The sequence below is a fragment of the Phyllobates terribilis genome, unplaced genomic scaffold, assembly GCF_046119375.1.
Source record: "Phyllobates terribilis strain yellow unplaced genomic scaffold, ASM4611937v1 Scaffold_5__5_contigs__length_657084704, whole genome shotgun sequence".
NCBI lineage: Eukaryota > Metazoa > Chordata > Amphibia > Anura > Dendrobatidae > Phyllobates > Phyllobates terribilis.
This window is the reverse complement of record NW_027362765.1, coordinates 107,756,941-107,772,523: the sequence shown is the minus strand read 5'-3', so window position 1 is coordinate 107,772,523 and position 15,583 is coordinate 107,756,941. Positions and strand designations below refer to the sequence as shown.

The following is a 15,583-nucleotide window of genomic DNA, read 5'->3' as shown; positions in this document are numbered from 1 at the left end:
CATGCGCAATTTTTAATTATATGCTGCAAGCAATCACGCAAGCAGAGACCTGGAAAATAATAAGCTGAAATACCAAGTCTATAAGAAAGTTGCAGAACTTTTATAATTATACAAATGTATTTCATCTTATTGAAATAAAGACCCGGGACGTCAGTGAGCCGTTCACCAGAAGATGACATTATAGGGTCTGTTTGTCCCTGGCTTCTGGGGTGCAGATAATTTCTTCTGCTGTCCTCTAGAGTCATGGCTGACCTGTTGTGACTGACATGCCTGTCTTGGCATGCCTGTCATGGATGCACAGTGACTGCCAACCTCTGCTATTATCCACTGTAAACATGAGAAAGTTCTAACCTCCCCTTGAACTTCGACAGAGGAAGTGACTCACATGAGGGTCTGCTGACATGCTATTTATGTTGGAGCAGCTAGTTAGGCTTTCTACGGCAGCATTATTGTGCAGGAAGCCGGGCTCTGCACCATTTCCTACATATGTCATTAGACACCTTCAATAATAACAGCTCCACTATGGCTGATTGCACAGCTCTAACCTCAGCACCTCTTATCACTTGTGTGGTAATCGGCGCAGCCGCAATCGCATTGCTGTTTACACCCGGCCTCTTCTTTGTCACTCCTCAGGAATTGGCCTTTATTAAGAATAATAGGTGTCAGAGTTGCTTTGTTTCTGTGTATTCACTCATCCATTAAATGATAAGTGAGCTGAAGAACGTAACCTTGCCCCCCACCCAAAAAACCCTTGCCCCCCACCTTTGTAAGTGGCACAGTGCTGGAACCAGGAAGCTCTGGATGAACAGAGTGATAGGTTCCTTTTGGACTGCTGCAGGGCTTGTCATTAAGGAAAAACAGATATTAAGTACTTCCTTCGAATTGACATTATGGTACAAGCACGGGAGCTAACATCCTGCTGCAATGACTGGGATTAAAGTTGCTTCTGATCTTGGTCGTTTAAAGAGGACCAGTCACTTGCTCCAGAAATTCATATAAATACCTTGTAAAAATCCCTAAGCTCCCCTGATTCTGCAGCTCTTTTCCATTTTGCGCTGCGTCGCTCCATTGCAGAGATATTCACATTTGTTTCTTTTGGAGCGCACTATGTGAAATCTCTGCTCTGCAGATCAAATGGGCTTTTTTTTTAGAATCTTCCCTGAGGGCGTGCACTTTAACCCCTTCCTTCCAGAGGCTTCCAATCACAGCTCAGCAGTGTTCCAGACTAGTAGACTCCTAAATCATCTGCTAAGCTGTGATTGGCGGCCTCTGGGAGGGAGGGATGAAGGCACACACCCCAAGGGAAGACACTGAGGAAATGACCAATTTGACTAAAGCTGATATGCTGCGCTCCAGAAGAAACAAATGTGAATATCTCCGCCATGGAGTGACGCAACGCAAAATGGAAAAGAGTTGCAGAATCAGGGGAGCTCAGGGATTTTTTTTAATTACAAGGTAAATTACAGGTCCTCTATTTCCTCTAGATGCCACATTCATTTACTGTACCATCTGAGAAGTTTTACAGAAGAAGAGCGCTCCCTCTGTCAGCCCATCAGCACCCAGGGACCAGATTTCAGGGATGCCAGTTACTTTCAATAGCAGCTTGGAGGCCTGACACAGGCATGGCTTTGTAGTTTTATTTGTACATTAACAGACAATAAAACATTGGAATCCCATGTATTCCAAAACATTTGTCACCTCAAAGGGTCACAATATCTATAGTCATCCCCTAGAGATACATAAAATAGTACAATTATGTTCAATAAAATGTTCAAAAAACTTAAATGTACAATAACAAAAAAATACATACATTTATTTTTCAATTAAAGGGAATCTGTCATCAAGTTTTTACTCCCCAAACTAATGCCAGTGAACTAAAGGCACTGTAATACTGATCACATCCATACCTTTATTTTACAAATCTGGGATTACATTTAAGAGAAATTTGTTTTGAATTGTTATGCACATGAACCGCAAGTGGGGGGGAACTGCATTTACAGCTCTGCTACCTCTCTTCCCTATTCCCCGCCCACTGCCTGTTTCCTGTCAGTGATTGACAGTTCACTCTTCTTTCAGTGACCTGCCTCTCCTGACCGAGATCTAGTGCATACACTGCCTGAGATCTATTGCATGTGCTATCATTCACCGGGGTGGTGCATGTGCAGTCACCTGCCTCTCCCCCACAATATCTAGTGCAAGTGTTGCCATTCACTGGGGTGGTGCATACACAGTAAGGTCCTGATGAAGAATTCAGTCAGTGTCTGCATCAATCATCATAGATTGTAGATTGCATCAGACATTTACAGCCTTCACTAAGACAACCACAGTGGGACCAAGCAGCAGACGTGAAAAAGACAGTCAGTGTCTGATGCCATATGCAAACTATGACGATTGCGCCAGACCCTGACAGTTTTCTTCATCAGGACCTTAATGTGTATGCACCAAATGATGGTGCATGCACTAGATATCAGGCAAGAGACACAGGTCACTGAAAGAAGAGTGAACTGTCAATCACTGGCACTGGGGAATAGGGAGGAGAGGTAGCAGAGCTGTGTTTCCCCTTCCCACCCACTGTGCTTGCTGCTTATTTGCATAACAATTCAGCTACAAATTTCTCTAAAACATGAACCCAGATTTCTAAAATAGAAGTATAAATGTAATCAACATTACAGCGCCTTTACATAGATGGCATTAGTTGGCAATATATAAAAACCTGGTGCCAGGTTCCCTTTAAAAATGATTAATTAAAAAATATATACGGTATATTTTAATTTACTGTCAATAATGCTGGATAAGGGCTTGTTTTTGTTTGCTGGACAAGTTTGATTTTTTTGGACCGCAATTTGAGATGCATTTATTGTGTGAGGGAATTAGAAAAAAAAAAGGAATTTTGAAATTTTTTGGTACCAGCGCTATCGTAATGACCAGCAGAAAAACCCAAAACATTGCTTCCTGCATGTTTATGCAATCTTGGACAAAAACACAACGGCAAACTGGTAAAGGAGGAGAGAGGACCCTGCCCGCGAGGGCTCACGATCTACAAGGGATGGGATACAGTAGGTGAGGGTAGAGCTGGTCGTGCAGCAGTATGGTGGAGCAAGGGTTACTGCAGGTTGTAGGCTTGTCGGAAGAGGTGGGTCTTCAGGTTCCTTTTGAAGGTTTCCACGGTAGGCGAGAGTCTGATGCTTTTGGGTAAAGAGTTCCAGAGTAGGGGGGATGCACGGGAGAAATCTTGTATGTGATTGTAGGAAGAGGTGATAAGAGGGGAGTAGAGAAGGAGATCTTGTGAGGATCGTAGGTTGTATGCAGGTAAGTACCGGGAGACTAGGTCACAGATGTATGGAGGAGGCAGGTTGTGGATGGCTTTGTATGCCATGGTTAGGGTTTTGAACTGGAGTCTCTGGGCAATGGGAAGTCAGTGAAGAGATTGACAGAGAGGAGAGGACAGGGAATAGCGGGGGGACAGGTGGATTAGTCAGGCTGCAGAGTTCAGGATACATTGGTGGGGTGCAAGAGTGTTGGAAGGGAGATGTTTTTGAGTTGGAGTCGGCAGGAAGTGGAAAGGGCTTGGATATGTGATTTGAAGGAGAGGTTAGAGTCCAAGGTTACCCCAAGGCAGCGAGCTTGTCGGACTGGGGAGAGTGAGCAGCCATTGACGTTGATAGATAGGTCAGATGGGGGGCTGAGTGAGTTGCTCAGGCAGTGCAGCTCATCCAGGATGGCACATCAATGCGAGCTGTGGCAAGAAGGTTTTCTGTGTCTATCAGCGTAGTGTCCAGAGGCTGGAGGCGTTACCAGGAGACAGACCAGTACACCAGGAGACGTGGAGGGGGCCGTAGAAGGGCAACACCCCAGCAGCAGGATCGCTACCTCCGCCTTTGTGCAAGGAGGAACAGGAGGAGCACTGCCAGAGCCCTGCAAAATGACCTCCAGCAGGCCACAAATGTGCATGTGTCTGCACAAACTGTTAGAAACCCACTCCATGAGGGTGGTATGAGGGCCCGACGTCCACAGATGGGGGTTGTGCTCACAGCCTAACACCATGCAGGATGCTTGGCATTTGCCACAGAACACCAGGATTGGCAAAGTCGCCACTGGCGCCCTGTGCTCTTCACAGATGAAAGCAGGTTCACACTGAGCACATGTGACAGACGTGACAGAGTCTGGAGACGCCGTGGAGAGCGATCTGCTGCCTGCTACATCCTTCAGCATGACCAGTTTGGAAGACCATTTCCGGTGACTACCTCTTGAAGCTCATCAAGAGAATGCCAAGAGTGTGCAAAGCAGTCATCAAAGCAAAAGGTGGCTACTTTGAAGAACCTAGAATATAAGACATATTTTCAGTTGTTTCACACTTTTTTGTTAAGTATATAATTCCACATGTGTTAATTCATAGTTTTGATGCCTTCAGTGTGAATGTACAATTTTCAAAGTCATGAAAATACAGAAAAATCTTCAAATGAGAAGATGTGTCCAAACTTTTGGTCTGTACTGTACATACATACATACATACATACAGAGAATCTACAGGGATGTGATCTAAAGCCGGTGTTCTGTATGTGGGGATCCATTATACCCATCATGTAACATAGAAGATATTTCATAGGATTTTGTATTGAACTCTTTTGCTACTTGGTAAATAATTCTCAATTCTTTAACCCTTGCCGTGTAGGAGGATGCCACCGGAGAGATAACATTCTACATGAAGGGAGCAGATGTGGTGATGGCTGGGATTGTGCAGTATAATGACTGGCTGGAGGAGGAGGTATGTGTCCTGGTGAAGCCCATTCTTGTGTCACTTGTAGCAGCCAAATGTTACTGTTGCTCCGCTGAGTATTTTTTTTTTTACTCCGTCTGATGGTTCCAGAGATGTGGTCTTTACCAAGGAGGATCCTCTGAGGTGTCTCTGTGCATAATTATTCTGTGAGTCTCACCCCCTAGTAAAAGAACATAAAAATTAACTCTAAATAAAAATGCGCATACTGTATATCTAGAACCTTATGACGCATTAAAAAAAAATTTAATATTTAGGAGCACCAGGAATAAAATAAGAACAAAAACTGTCCACTTCTGACCTGGTGATACCTCCTCTTTAACCACTGCACGATGCAGAATTCTATACATTACTAATCTACAGCCCAGCTGTTTCAATTCTGCAAAAAATGTCTGCTTGCTTTCAACTAATGAAAACCTTTTCATTGACACCTAGGGGCTAAAAACTTGCCCTAATAATGTTCAATTTACACAGGTGAGGGGTCTGTTGTAACAAAACATTTTAATAAATATAAAAAGTTATTGAACATTGTCGGAAGCTAAAACAACTAATTAGTGGGTATGCCGTGTGTCGACCCCCCCCCCCTCCGATGTGATATTGATGACCTCTCTTCACCAGCTCAAGGCCAGACAATTTACTCCTGTTACTGACCAGGCACATTTTGGGGGTTTTTGATACATCATTTCTTTAGCTCTTTATACCGTTTCTCGTTTGGATATTCAAGTAATTTTTGCGTCATTTTGTCTTGATACATGGGGCGAAATTTTTATGTGACTGTCAAGGACGACAGTGACGACACCGGGGAGATCACACAATATCCCACCACTGCCACCAATTGTCAGGGATGTCCGCGACGACACTGAAGAAATCACACAATATCTCACCGCTGCCGTCACTTTCTCAGGGTTTCGTCAGGGATTCGCACGCACACGATCCCGATTACTCACTACGTAGCTATCAGCAAGCGAGCAGAAAGCGTATGGCATACACACTTCCGGATCCCAACACATGGAATATGTGTATACTCCCCTGTACGGTTACTGCCAGCTTCACGATAGCCCAATTATAATTATTCACTGCCACCACCGACTGAGTTTGAAATATAATACAGGCCTGGTCGGACGCCTGCGTTCTGGTAGCATATGGCTTCGGGGAGGGAACGATTACAGAACAAAAGAAACAAGACTATTAAATTTTATATTTAATCCAAAAAGGAGGCAGTGTTTAGGAAAAATGTACAAAAGGTTTTACAAAAGGAGACAATACAATACATATTCAGTTACACAAAATAATAAGGAAAGAAGACTTACTTTAAGATCGCAGAGACGATTCAGTATAGCTGGAGGAGGGAGTGCACCACTTTGATTTGATCGTTATCGAACGGGATCCTTTGCTTATAGAATTTATACCCACCGACAATGAATACTGACCCATCCTCAGTGGGGTCTTTTTATGCCAAAGGGGAAGACCTGCCCACACACCCCCTGGGATGACACCATACCTTTACATTTTTATCAAAATAGCTGGCTTCTACGATAACTTATAGCAGGTTGATCGCAGAAGCCCGAAAGTGATACCATATTGTTCATTATGAATTTACCTTTCTCCACAGACCACACATGACCTGGCTGCGGTCCGTTATTCTGGTACTTTTGCGCCACAGCTCACCGAAGGGGCTTACAGCTACGGGAAACTAAGCATATTGTTCCTTAGCTGACCCTGCCACTAAAAATATGGGTCCCATCATTATCGGACGTATGGAACTTCAGATATTCCATATTTTGCGCCGGTGCCGGCCCGGCTAAAGATTTCTGTTGAATTCCTTTTGAAGCTCTGGGAATTAAATCTTCCTCAGCTAGATGTAAATTTATTGCAGGTCTCTGTTAATTGGGTTTCCCACCTCTCTCTGTACTGGCATCTGCCAACAAGCCATTTCGCCTGCGCATGCTAATTAGCACAGAGACAGATGCTGGATAAAGGAAGAGGAAAGAACGGCTTGGGTAGAGCTACATTTTCTTAATATTTCCTTAATATTTCTATGACAGTGACTGTCTTATTCTTTTTTTTTTTTTGCTGATATTGAGCAATATCAGGGAAAAAATAAGAGAAATAAGTGTTGTTCTTTTTTTATGATGATACAGGACCACTAAAATATATATATATTTTTTTTCTTCATTTTGTAGCAAATATTTTTATATATTGACCATGTTTTTTATGGGGGCGGGGCTAGTAACCGCAATTTATATTGACAGTGGCATTTTTTTTGCCTGTTTTTATATTTATTTTTCATGTATTCTACACATTGTGCCATCATAAGAGACCTTTGGGTGGCAATTAAATATTGAAATTTTTTTTTTTTTAATCTTATTTCCTTTATAACTGTGGCTAATATTTTAGCCCCAGTTGCAGAGGAAATGTAGCCTCCTAACTGCATAGCAGAGCTGTGAGGGTCTCCTATGACCCAGAAGCTCCTGTTCCCACCCTATACACAGCGATAACATGACCGCTATGTATGGAGGAGGAAGCGGCGTCAGAGCTTCCTATTACTGTGTGCAAAGCGCTTATTTAGACCTGTGTATACAGCCATAGAGAAGGCAAAGATGGTAATAAACCGTCTCTGTCTTCTCTATGTTGACTCTGGCTGTCTATGACATTCGGCTACCCACTTAGGTAGCTACACAATTACATAGTTTTAGAACGTTGCTGCAGAATAGGAGCAGGACCGACCGAATGTTTAAAGTAGGTCGGGTTGTACAGAAATTTGCAGGGGACCAAGAAGTCATTACCAGGATCAGTGACTATAGTGTGGTAAGACGACTCGCTCGGCCACTTCCAGAAGTAGCCTCAGGAACCAGGTTTTCTGTGCAGGCTTTATTATATGGCATAAAGCCCTGCAACTCCAGCAAACATAAACACAGCAACTAATCAAAAGATAAGCGATAGCACAGTCTATATGTATGTGGAATTCACCCAAACAGGGTGTAGTCGTAGCCTTCAGCTCTGTCCTGAGCTGAAGCTTTCCCAGTCTGAAGACCTTGCCTCTCCAGACCACAACACAGAAAAAGAACAGGACTGAACATTTAAACCATACTCAGCCACACCCTGAGGGGAGGTATGGTGAATGAAGTCCCTCCCATCTTTATGTCATTCACGTAAAACCACACCCTTTAAAAGAGTTAACCCCCACCATATAACATGCTGGCAGAAATTCAGTAGATCTCAGTTCACACAGGAGATCAACCTGAGTGACACATACCTCCCCTCATATATCACACCAGTGACTCTGTCACAATAGTTTTTTATTTCCACAGGTAATCTGCTGCAAAATCCACAACAAATGGGGTCTGTTGTGAATTTTGACTTAAGTAAGTAAAGTAAGTTAAGTAACCTTATTTGGAAAAACCTCAACAAGTCCGCAAAAGGTCCCAGACAGAGATTGACAAGGTGCGTATTTCAAATCCACGCCACGTGTCAATATCCACATTTGTTAAAATCTCATCCACTCCACCTGAATCAACCATAAATGTTTCCATTTACTGACAGCAAGCAGTGATCTTTAAAGTAATGAATGGAAGCGCGGTGTTGCAGAATTTCCATTATGTAAAAAAATATATTCAAAGTGATTGTCCACATCTGGGGTCATTTTTTTTACATAAGTGCATGTTTTGGCTTTAAAAATCATTTTTTGCAAGTTGGGTTCATCGGAAAAAATGTCACTCTTTTGCTGCGCATTCAATTTTTAATGTGGTCTGTGATCATAAATCAGCTGAGATGAGCTCAGAAACAGAAATAAGAGTTAAAAACTCTTCCGTTGGGCTTTTTAGAATGAGCTTACTCATGGATTCTCAGTTAACTTATTCTACATCCAGTGATAGTTCAACACAGATTCTTTTACAAAAAATGACTTTTAACTAAAAATACAGTACATATATTAACTAAGAAGAAAAATATTGTCCCCAAAGTTGGACAACCCCGTTAAGATGTTGTGTGTTACTTAGAAGCTTAGCAGATTTACACGCTTTTGTAAATGGCACTGCACAGGTCATGGTCATTTTATTTTGTGGAATAATAACCATATTTCAATGAGATATTTTCACCGGTGAATGATTAAGGAAATCCTGGACTGTTGTAAGATATTTGTGGGAATTAGTGAAATCCTGGAGCTGGACCTTGAGCCCTGGGTGTATCTGCAACTGCTGACAAAGCTTAGTTCTGCGATGCCATAGTTGACTTTTCTGGACTTTTTAGAGTCATATCTTGTGAATTCTTCAGCGTGATGATGTGTAAAATACCCCGTGGGGGACCCCAATAATCATTTTATTAAGCAGAAATGTAGAAATGTTTGGTAATTTTGGAAAATCTCTAACATGGTCATATGGGACAATTCTTCTGAACATGACTGTTCTGGCTCTTCTTTCCCAGTGTGGCAACATGGCAAGAGAAGGACTCCGGGTTCTGGTAGTGGCAAAGAAGTCTCTAACAGAGGAACAGTATCAGGATTTCGAGGTGGGACTCATAATACAGAAGCAACTCATTAAGAAAAGTTTTTTTTTAAAAAAACTTTTTAGCTGTTTTACTCCATAATTTTTCCATAAGAAACATAAATGTGCATTGTGTGAATGGCAGTTTTGAAAAATCAGAGTAGCAAACATTGACTCACAATGGCTGGCACTAGAGTTTTCTTCCTTTGGGAGAAGAGCTCATTTGCATACATTTTCCCACGTAGCATTGCCTGTAAGGCTATGTGCAAACAGAATTTTTGAGGTGTTCGAAAAGGATGAAATTGATTCAGAGAAAACTCCTTCTTTAGGATATGTGCACACGGCGTCTTTTTCAGGCAGATTCCACCTGAAAAATAACTCAAAAATGCTTAAAAAATAATGCATGCAGTGTAATGTCAAAACGAGTTGTAGTTCACATGTGTTCAGTATTTGGAGCTACTTTTGACCAGGTACAGCTTCGAAAGCCATGAAGCAGCTAAAAGAAGTGACCTGAGTATTCTTCAGGCAGTCACTAGTCTATATCAACAATATTTTTATTTGGAGGATTTTTTAACAATTTTTGGGGAGGGGATTATAGTTATAATCAATACAGTATGTGATAAAACATAACAGAGTGATCTAAAACTTGTTCAATTACACAAGTCAGTAAGCAGTTCTATCCAAAGAAGAATCAAGAGAAAAAGGGTTAGGGCAAGAGGAAAAGGATGTAGAAGGAAAAGGAAAAATTAGGAAAGGTAGAGGGGAAGGGTAAGGAAAGAAAATGGCAAAGGGAAAGGTTGGATCAGATAATTGTGGAGAGTAGGGACAGCGGACTAGTTTATATCTACAGTTAACAGAATATAGTTTGGAGATGAATAGAAAGCGTTTTCAAGCATTTTTTAAAGCACCACACCAGAATTTTTCTTTTATTTTACCGCTGGTGCTTCTAATCTAAGGTCCATGACCCTAGTCTTCTAGTCACCTGCCGCCATCTTCACCTACTATCGCCACCTCTCCCGTCAGTCTCTGGCAGTCTGTGACCTGCCGCATGGCTCCAGTGTTTATTGGAGCAAGCCAGAGGTCACAACTTAATACAAGTCTACGAGACCCCCGTTCTGGCTCTCATAGACTCACATTGAGAGCTGGTGATGTAACTTTTGGCTTCCGGCCAGTCAGAAGTTGCGGCGACATAATTGCGACTCGGGACCGGAGTGCCACCGAGAAAAGGAGAAGATGCCAGAGGGTGAGTATAAGACCGGGGTCAGGGACCTTACAGTAGAAGCACCACTCCATCGGTGTAAAAAAAACAACACTTGAGTGGTGCTTTAGGCTATGTTCACACAACATGTTTTTTTCAGTGGGTTTTGATGCAGTTTTTTTATGCAGATTTTCAGCCGCCTTTTGCAGTACCAGCAAAATCTATGAGAAACCAGAATTCTCTGTTCACAAATCATGTTTTTTTTGTTCAGGATTTTGTGCCTTGCATGTTTTTTTGGAAAAATGAGCATGTCACTTCTTTCAGCGTTTCTTCAGTGTTTTTTCACCCATAGGAAGTAATGGGTGGTCAAAAAAACGCTGAAAAAACGCATCAAAATTTGTATCAGCGTTTTTGATGCCAAAATAGAACGGGGTTCTTTTTTTCACAGAACTTTATGTACATGCATAAAAAGAGACAGAAGGACAGTTGGAAAAAAAGCTGGTAAAAACGCATAAAAAATCACCAAAACTTCGAGAAAAATCCTGAGCAAAATGCCCATCAAGATCAGGTTTTGCTGCAGAAAATTGATGCCCAAAAAATGATGTGTGAACATAACCTTAAGCGTATTTTAGGATTTTGGAGAGGATCAGCTGAAAAATTAAAAGACGGAACATATGCACAGAAATGACATTTTGACATTTCTGTGTGTTATGTCCATTTTTCGTCATTTAACTGTGTCGGGGCTCAGAAACCCTGAAGCGCCTAAAAGAAGTGACATGCTCATTCTTTAGGTAACTTGTGCTCAGAAGCCGCCCGCTATCCATACTTCATAGTATAGGGTGAAACTTTGGCAAATCGCCAATGGAGCCACATCAGAAGAACTACTGCCAGCATTTTCCCACAGTGGCTTCACCTGGGAAAGCTCGTGGCTGCACCACCATCTAAATGACACCGTGTGCACTTACCCTCTGAGCCAAGCCTTAGGCTCCCTAAACAAGCTGGATATCTGCAATGGGAACCAGAACCTTCCTTGAGAAATGTTATGGTGGAAAAGCTAATAAGACAATTAGAGCAATTATTCTCTGGTTCTATAACATTTCAATTAATATAACCCAGCTCCTGTCAGTCTGATATGTTTCTGATGTGTTGTGACCAGGCTCGGTACGTACAGGCGAAGCTCAGCGTCCACGACCGCTCATTAAAGGTGGCTACTGTGATCGAGAGCTTGGAGATGGAAATGGAGCTGCTCTGTCTGACCGGGGTTGAAGATCAACTGCAAGTCGATGTCCGACCCACCCTGGAGACTTTAAGAAATGCCGGCATGAAGGTACAAGGGGTGACAGCTGGAGTTTACGTTTGTTCACCTAAGCCCCCCATACACATTAGACTAACGTCGGCTGAACCCACCGTGATGTCTACAGGTTTGGTTGACTGTTTAATGTCTGTGGGAGCCCCCGACTGAAGATTGTCAGGGGAGACAAGGATCCAGCATGTCTCACTTCGGACTGCCGATCCTATTGTTCTCCGGAGAGAAACCACCTCCAGGGATGTCTCATAGAGAACACAGGAGCTCTTGGAGGAGCGAGCTATGTATGGGAGGAGAGTCGGGTGAGATAGCTGAACCATTGTTCGTCCAACAGCTTTCTAAAGGCCCCGTCACACTTAGCGACGCTGCAAAGATCCCGACAACGATACGACCTGTCAGGGATCGTTGCTGCGTCGCTATGTGGTCGCTGGTGAGCTGTCAAACAGGCAGGCTCACCAACGATCAGGGGAGCAGCGACATCGTGGAAAGAATCTTTCCACGATGTCCTGCTCCTGGTTACCAGTCTGCTGAAGCAGGAGCAGGCTGGTAACCATGATAAACATCGGGTTACTAGGGGCACACGCGCACCTAGTAACCCGTTGTTTATCATGGTTACCACTCTGCTACAGTGAGCGGGAGGTTACCGCTCACTTTAGCAGGCTCGTAACCATGATAAACAACGGGTTACTAGGTGCGCGTGTGCCCCTAGTAACCCGATGTTTATCATGGTTACCAGCCTGATCGCTGCTCCCGCTGGTCACACACAGCGATGTGTGCTGACCAGCGGGAGAGCAACGACCAAAAAATGGTCTAAGATCTATGGGGGGCTTTAGATACTAATGGGTTTGACCAATTTCTGTCTTTACTGAGGTAAATGACCACTAAGTTGCAGCAATTGTCACCTTCAGAGTTCTCTGGATGGATGCAGCCAACAATGTAAAAAAAATGTAAATATATATTTTTGTGAGTGTGTGTATATATGTATGTATATATGTGTGTGTGTGTGTGTGTATATATATATATATATATATATATATATATATATATATATATATATATATATATATATTACACACACACAGGTGCATCTCACTAAATTAGAATATCATCAAAAAGAAAGTGAAACTCATATATTATATAGAGTCATTACAAACAGAGTGATCTATTTCAAGTGTTTATTTCTGTTAATGTTGATGATTATGGCTTACAGCCAATGAAAACATAAAAGTCATTATCTCAGTAAATTAGAATACTTTATAACAGCTTGAAAAATTATTTTAAAATCCGAAATGTTGGCTACTGAAATGTATATTCAGTAAATGCACTCAATACTTGGTCGGGCTCCTTTTGCATCAATTACTGCATCAATGCGGCGTGGCATGGAGACGATCAGCCTGTGGCACTGCTGAGGTGTTATGGAAGCCCAGGTTGCTTTGTTAGCAGCCTTCAGCTCGTCTGCATTGTTGGGTCTGGTGTCTCTCATCTTCCTCTTGACAATACCCCATAGATTCTCTATGGGGTTAAGGTCAGGTGAGTTTGCTGGCCAATCAAGCACAGTGATACTGTTGTTTTTAAACCAGGTATTTGTACTTTTGGCAGTGTGGACAGGTGCCAAGTCCTGCTGGAGAATGACATTTCCATCTCCAAAAAGCTTGTCGGCAGAGGGAAGCATGAAGTGCTCTAAAATGGTAAGATGGTAGACATCTGCGCTGACTTTGGTCTTGATAAAACACCGTGGACCTACACCAGCAGATGACATGGCTCCCCAAACCATCACTGATTGTGGAAACTTCACACTAGACCTCAAGCAGCTTGGATTGTGGCCTCTCCACTCTTCCTCCAGACTTTGGGACCTTGATTTCCAAATGAAAACTGGAACTCTGGGACCTTGTGGAGTGTGTCAATGACTGCCTTCTGGACATCTGTCAAGTCATCAGTCTTCCCCATGATTGTGGAGCCTACTGAAACAGACTAAGGGACCTTTTTAAACGCTTAGGAATCCTTTCCAGGTGTTTTTTGTTAATTATTCTAATTTACTGAGATAATGACTTTTGTGTTTTCATTGGCTGTAAGCCATAATCATCCACATTAACAGAATTAAACACTTGAAATAGATCACTGTGTTTGTAATCAGGGCTGTGTAGTCGGAGTCGGTATAAAATAGACCGACTCTGACTCCTAAAATATGTAATAAATTGGGTACAGTAGTTCAATGCAGTTTGTGGGCAATATTTTTCATAAGAATTTGGGAAAGTTATGACATGTCCTATAAATGTCTGTCTTATTCTGATCTAAGGGTCTAGACTTTTAGCTGAGATGAATCTGTGCTACAGTAAATTTATCACTTAAACATGAGCCATGTATGACGGAGTCGGAGTCATGGAAATTGAGGAGTCGGAGGTTTGGCTTACTGACTCCACAGTCCTGTTTGTAATGACTTTATATAATATATGAGTATCACTTTCTGTATTGAAGAACTGAAATAAATTAACTTTTTGATGATATTCTAATTTAGTGAGATGCACGTGTGTGTGTGTGTCTGTGTCTGTGTATGTATGTATATATATACATATAATATAATAGTGAAATCTTACATACATGATCATGAACCTGACAAATTAATCCTCTATGCTGTACACTACAGGCTGCTTTCCTTGCATTTTTAATTTCCCAGAGGAGCATGCATGGCTTATAAGTCTCCTCACTCTGACATGCCAGGCTTGGCTTGTCACTTTTCACAAAGAGAAATGTTACCCCTTAGACCCCAGAAGTGGTGAAATCTAAGTAATTTACATATCCTCCTTTTACTCCTCAGCGTCCCACCAGGTAAAGGTGGTCATACACATTAGAGCAAAGTTGGCCAAACGCCCTAATTTTGGCAGGACCAGACCACCATCTAATTTGTATGGGAACCCCTTGACTCTGTGGGAATGAAGGGTCAGAATGTTGAATTCCAGAATTCTCTGCACAGACTTGCTTATCTTTCTTCATTAAAAACACATACATACTTGGCCGAAATGAGCGTGTATGGAGGGGACAAGGTTAGGAGGGAGATCTGTCGGCCAAACAAGTGTTCAGCAGACGGCTAATGGGGGGATACAGGCGCCTTAAATTCCGCCACGTAATCATTTAATGTTTTCAAACAGGTTTGGATGCTTACTGGAGACAAGCTGGAGACCGCAACCTGCACTGCCAAAAATGCTCATCTAGTGACCAGAAACCAGGACATCCACATATTTCGGCCTGTGAGTAACCGGGAAAGACTGATGGTGAATAGTGATCTCTGAGGGTAGTGACCGCTCATATATTCAGCCATTTTTATCTTTGCAGGTAACTAATCGCGGGGAAGCCCATCTAGAGCTGAATGCGTTCAGACGGAAGCACGACTGCGCTCTGGTTATATCAGGGGACTCGTTAGAGGTACCTACAAATGTGACCACAGGGTCTGATCAAAGACCACTTACCTTAATATAGGTGTCCACCTTTCGGGACAAATTTATTTTTCTTATGTGCATGTATTTGCGGCTAAATATTATTTTTGCATTTAGGTTTCATTAAAAATTTTGCACAGTTTGGCTTTGTTTCCCTTCACTTTCTTCTTTGATGTGGTCTGTGGGCATCAATCAGCTGAGATGAGCTCAGAAATAGACAGATAAGAGATCTACAACTTCTCTCTAAAGTCTTTAAAATTGTCAGAGTGAGTTCACTGATGGATACTCAGTTAACTCAGTTTGCAGCCAGCAATACATAGTGCAGCAGGGAAGCTATAGATGGCAAATGGTCCAAAATTTGTGATGAAACTATACTGCAAAAATAATTTTTAG

The 15,583-nt window shown here is 42.3% G+C and overlaps 1 protein-coding gene across 3 annotated transcripts in view; it reads left to right on the top strand.

Moving 5' to 3' along the window:
• The window catches only part of ATP9A (ATPase phospholipid transporting 9A (putative)), a 133,905-nt gene that overhangs the window by 78,883 nt on the left and 39,439 nt on the right, over positions 1-15,583 (top strand). For all 3 annotated transcript variants that reach the window (XM_073682737.1, XM_073682738.1, XM_073682739.1), the window contains exons 16-20: positions 4,673-4,765; positions 9,197-9,280; positions 11,610-11,780; positions 14,906-15,004; positions 15,090-15,179. In XM_073682737.1, coding sequence (XP_073538838.1) covers positions 4,673-4,765; positions 9,197-9,280; positions 11,610-11,780; positions 14,906-15,004; positions 15,090-15,179 — 537 coding nt within the window. The remainder of the gene's footprint in view (positions 1-4,672; positions 4,766-9,196; positions 9,281-11,609; positions 11,781-14,905; positions 15,005-15,089; positions 15,180-15,583) is intronic.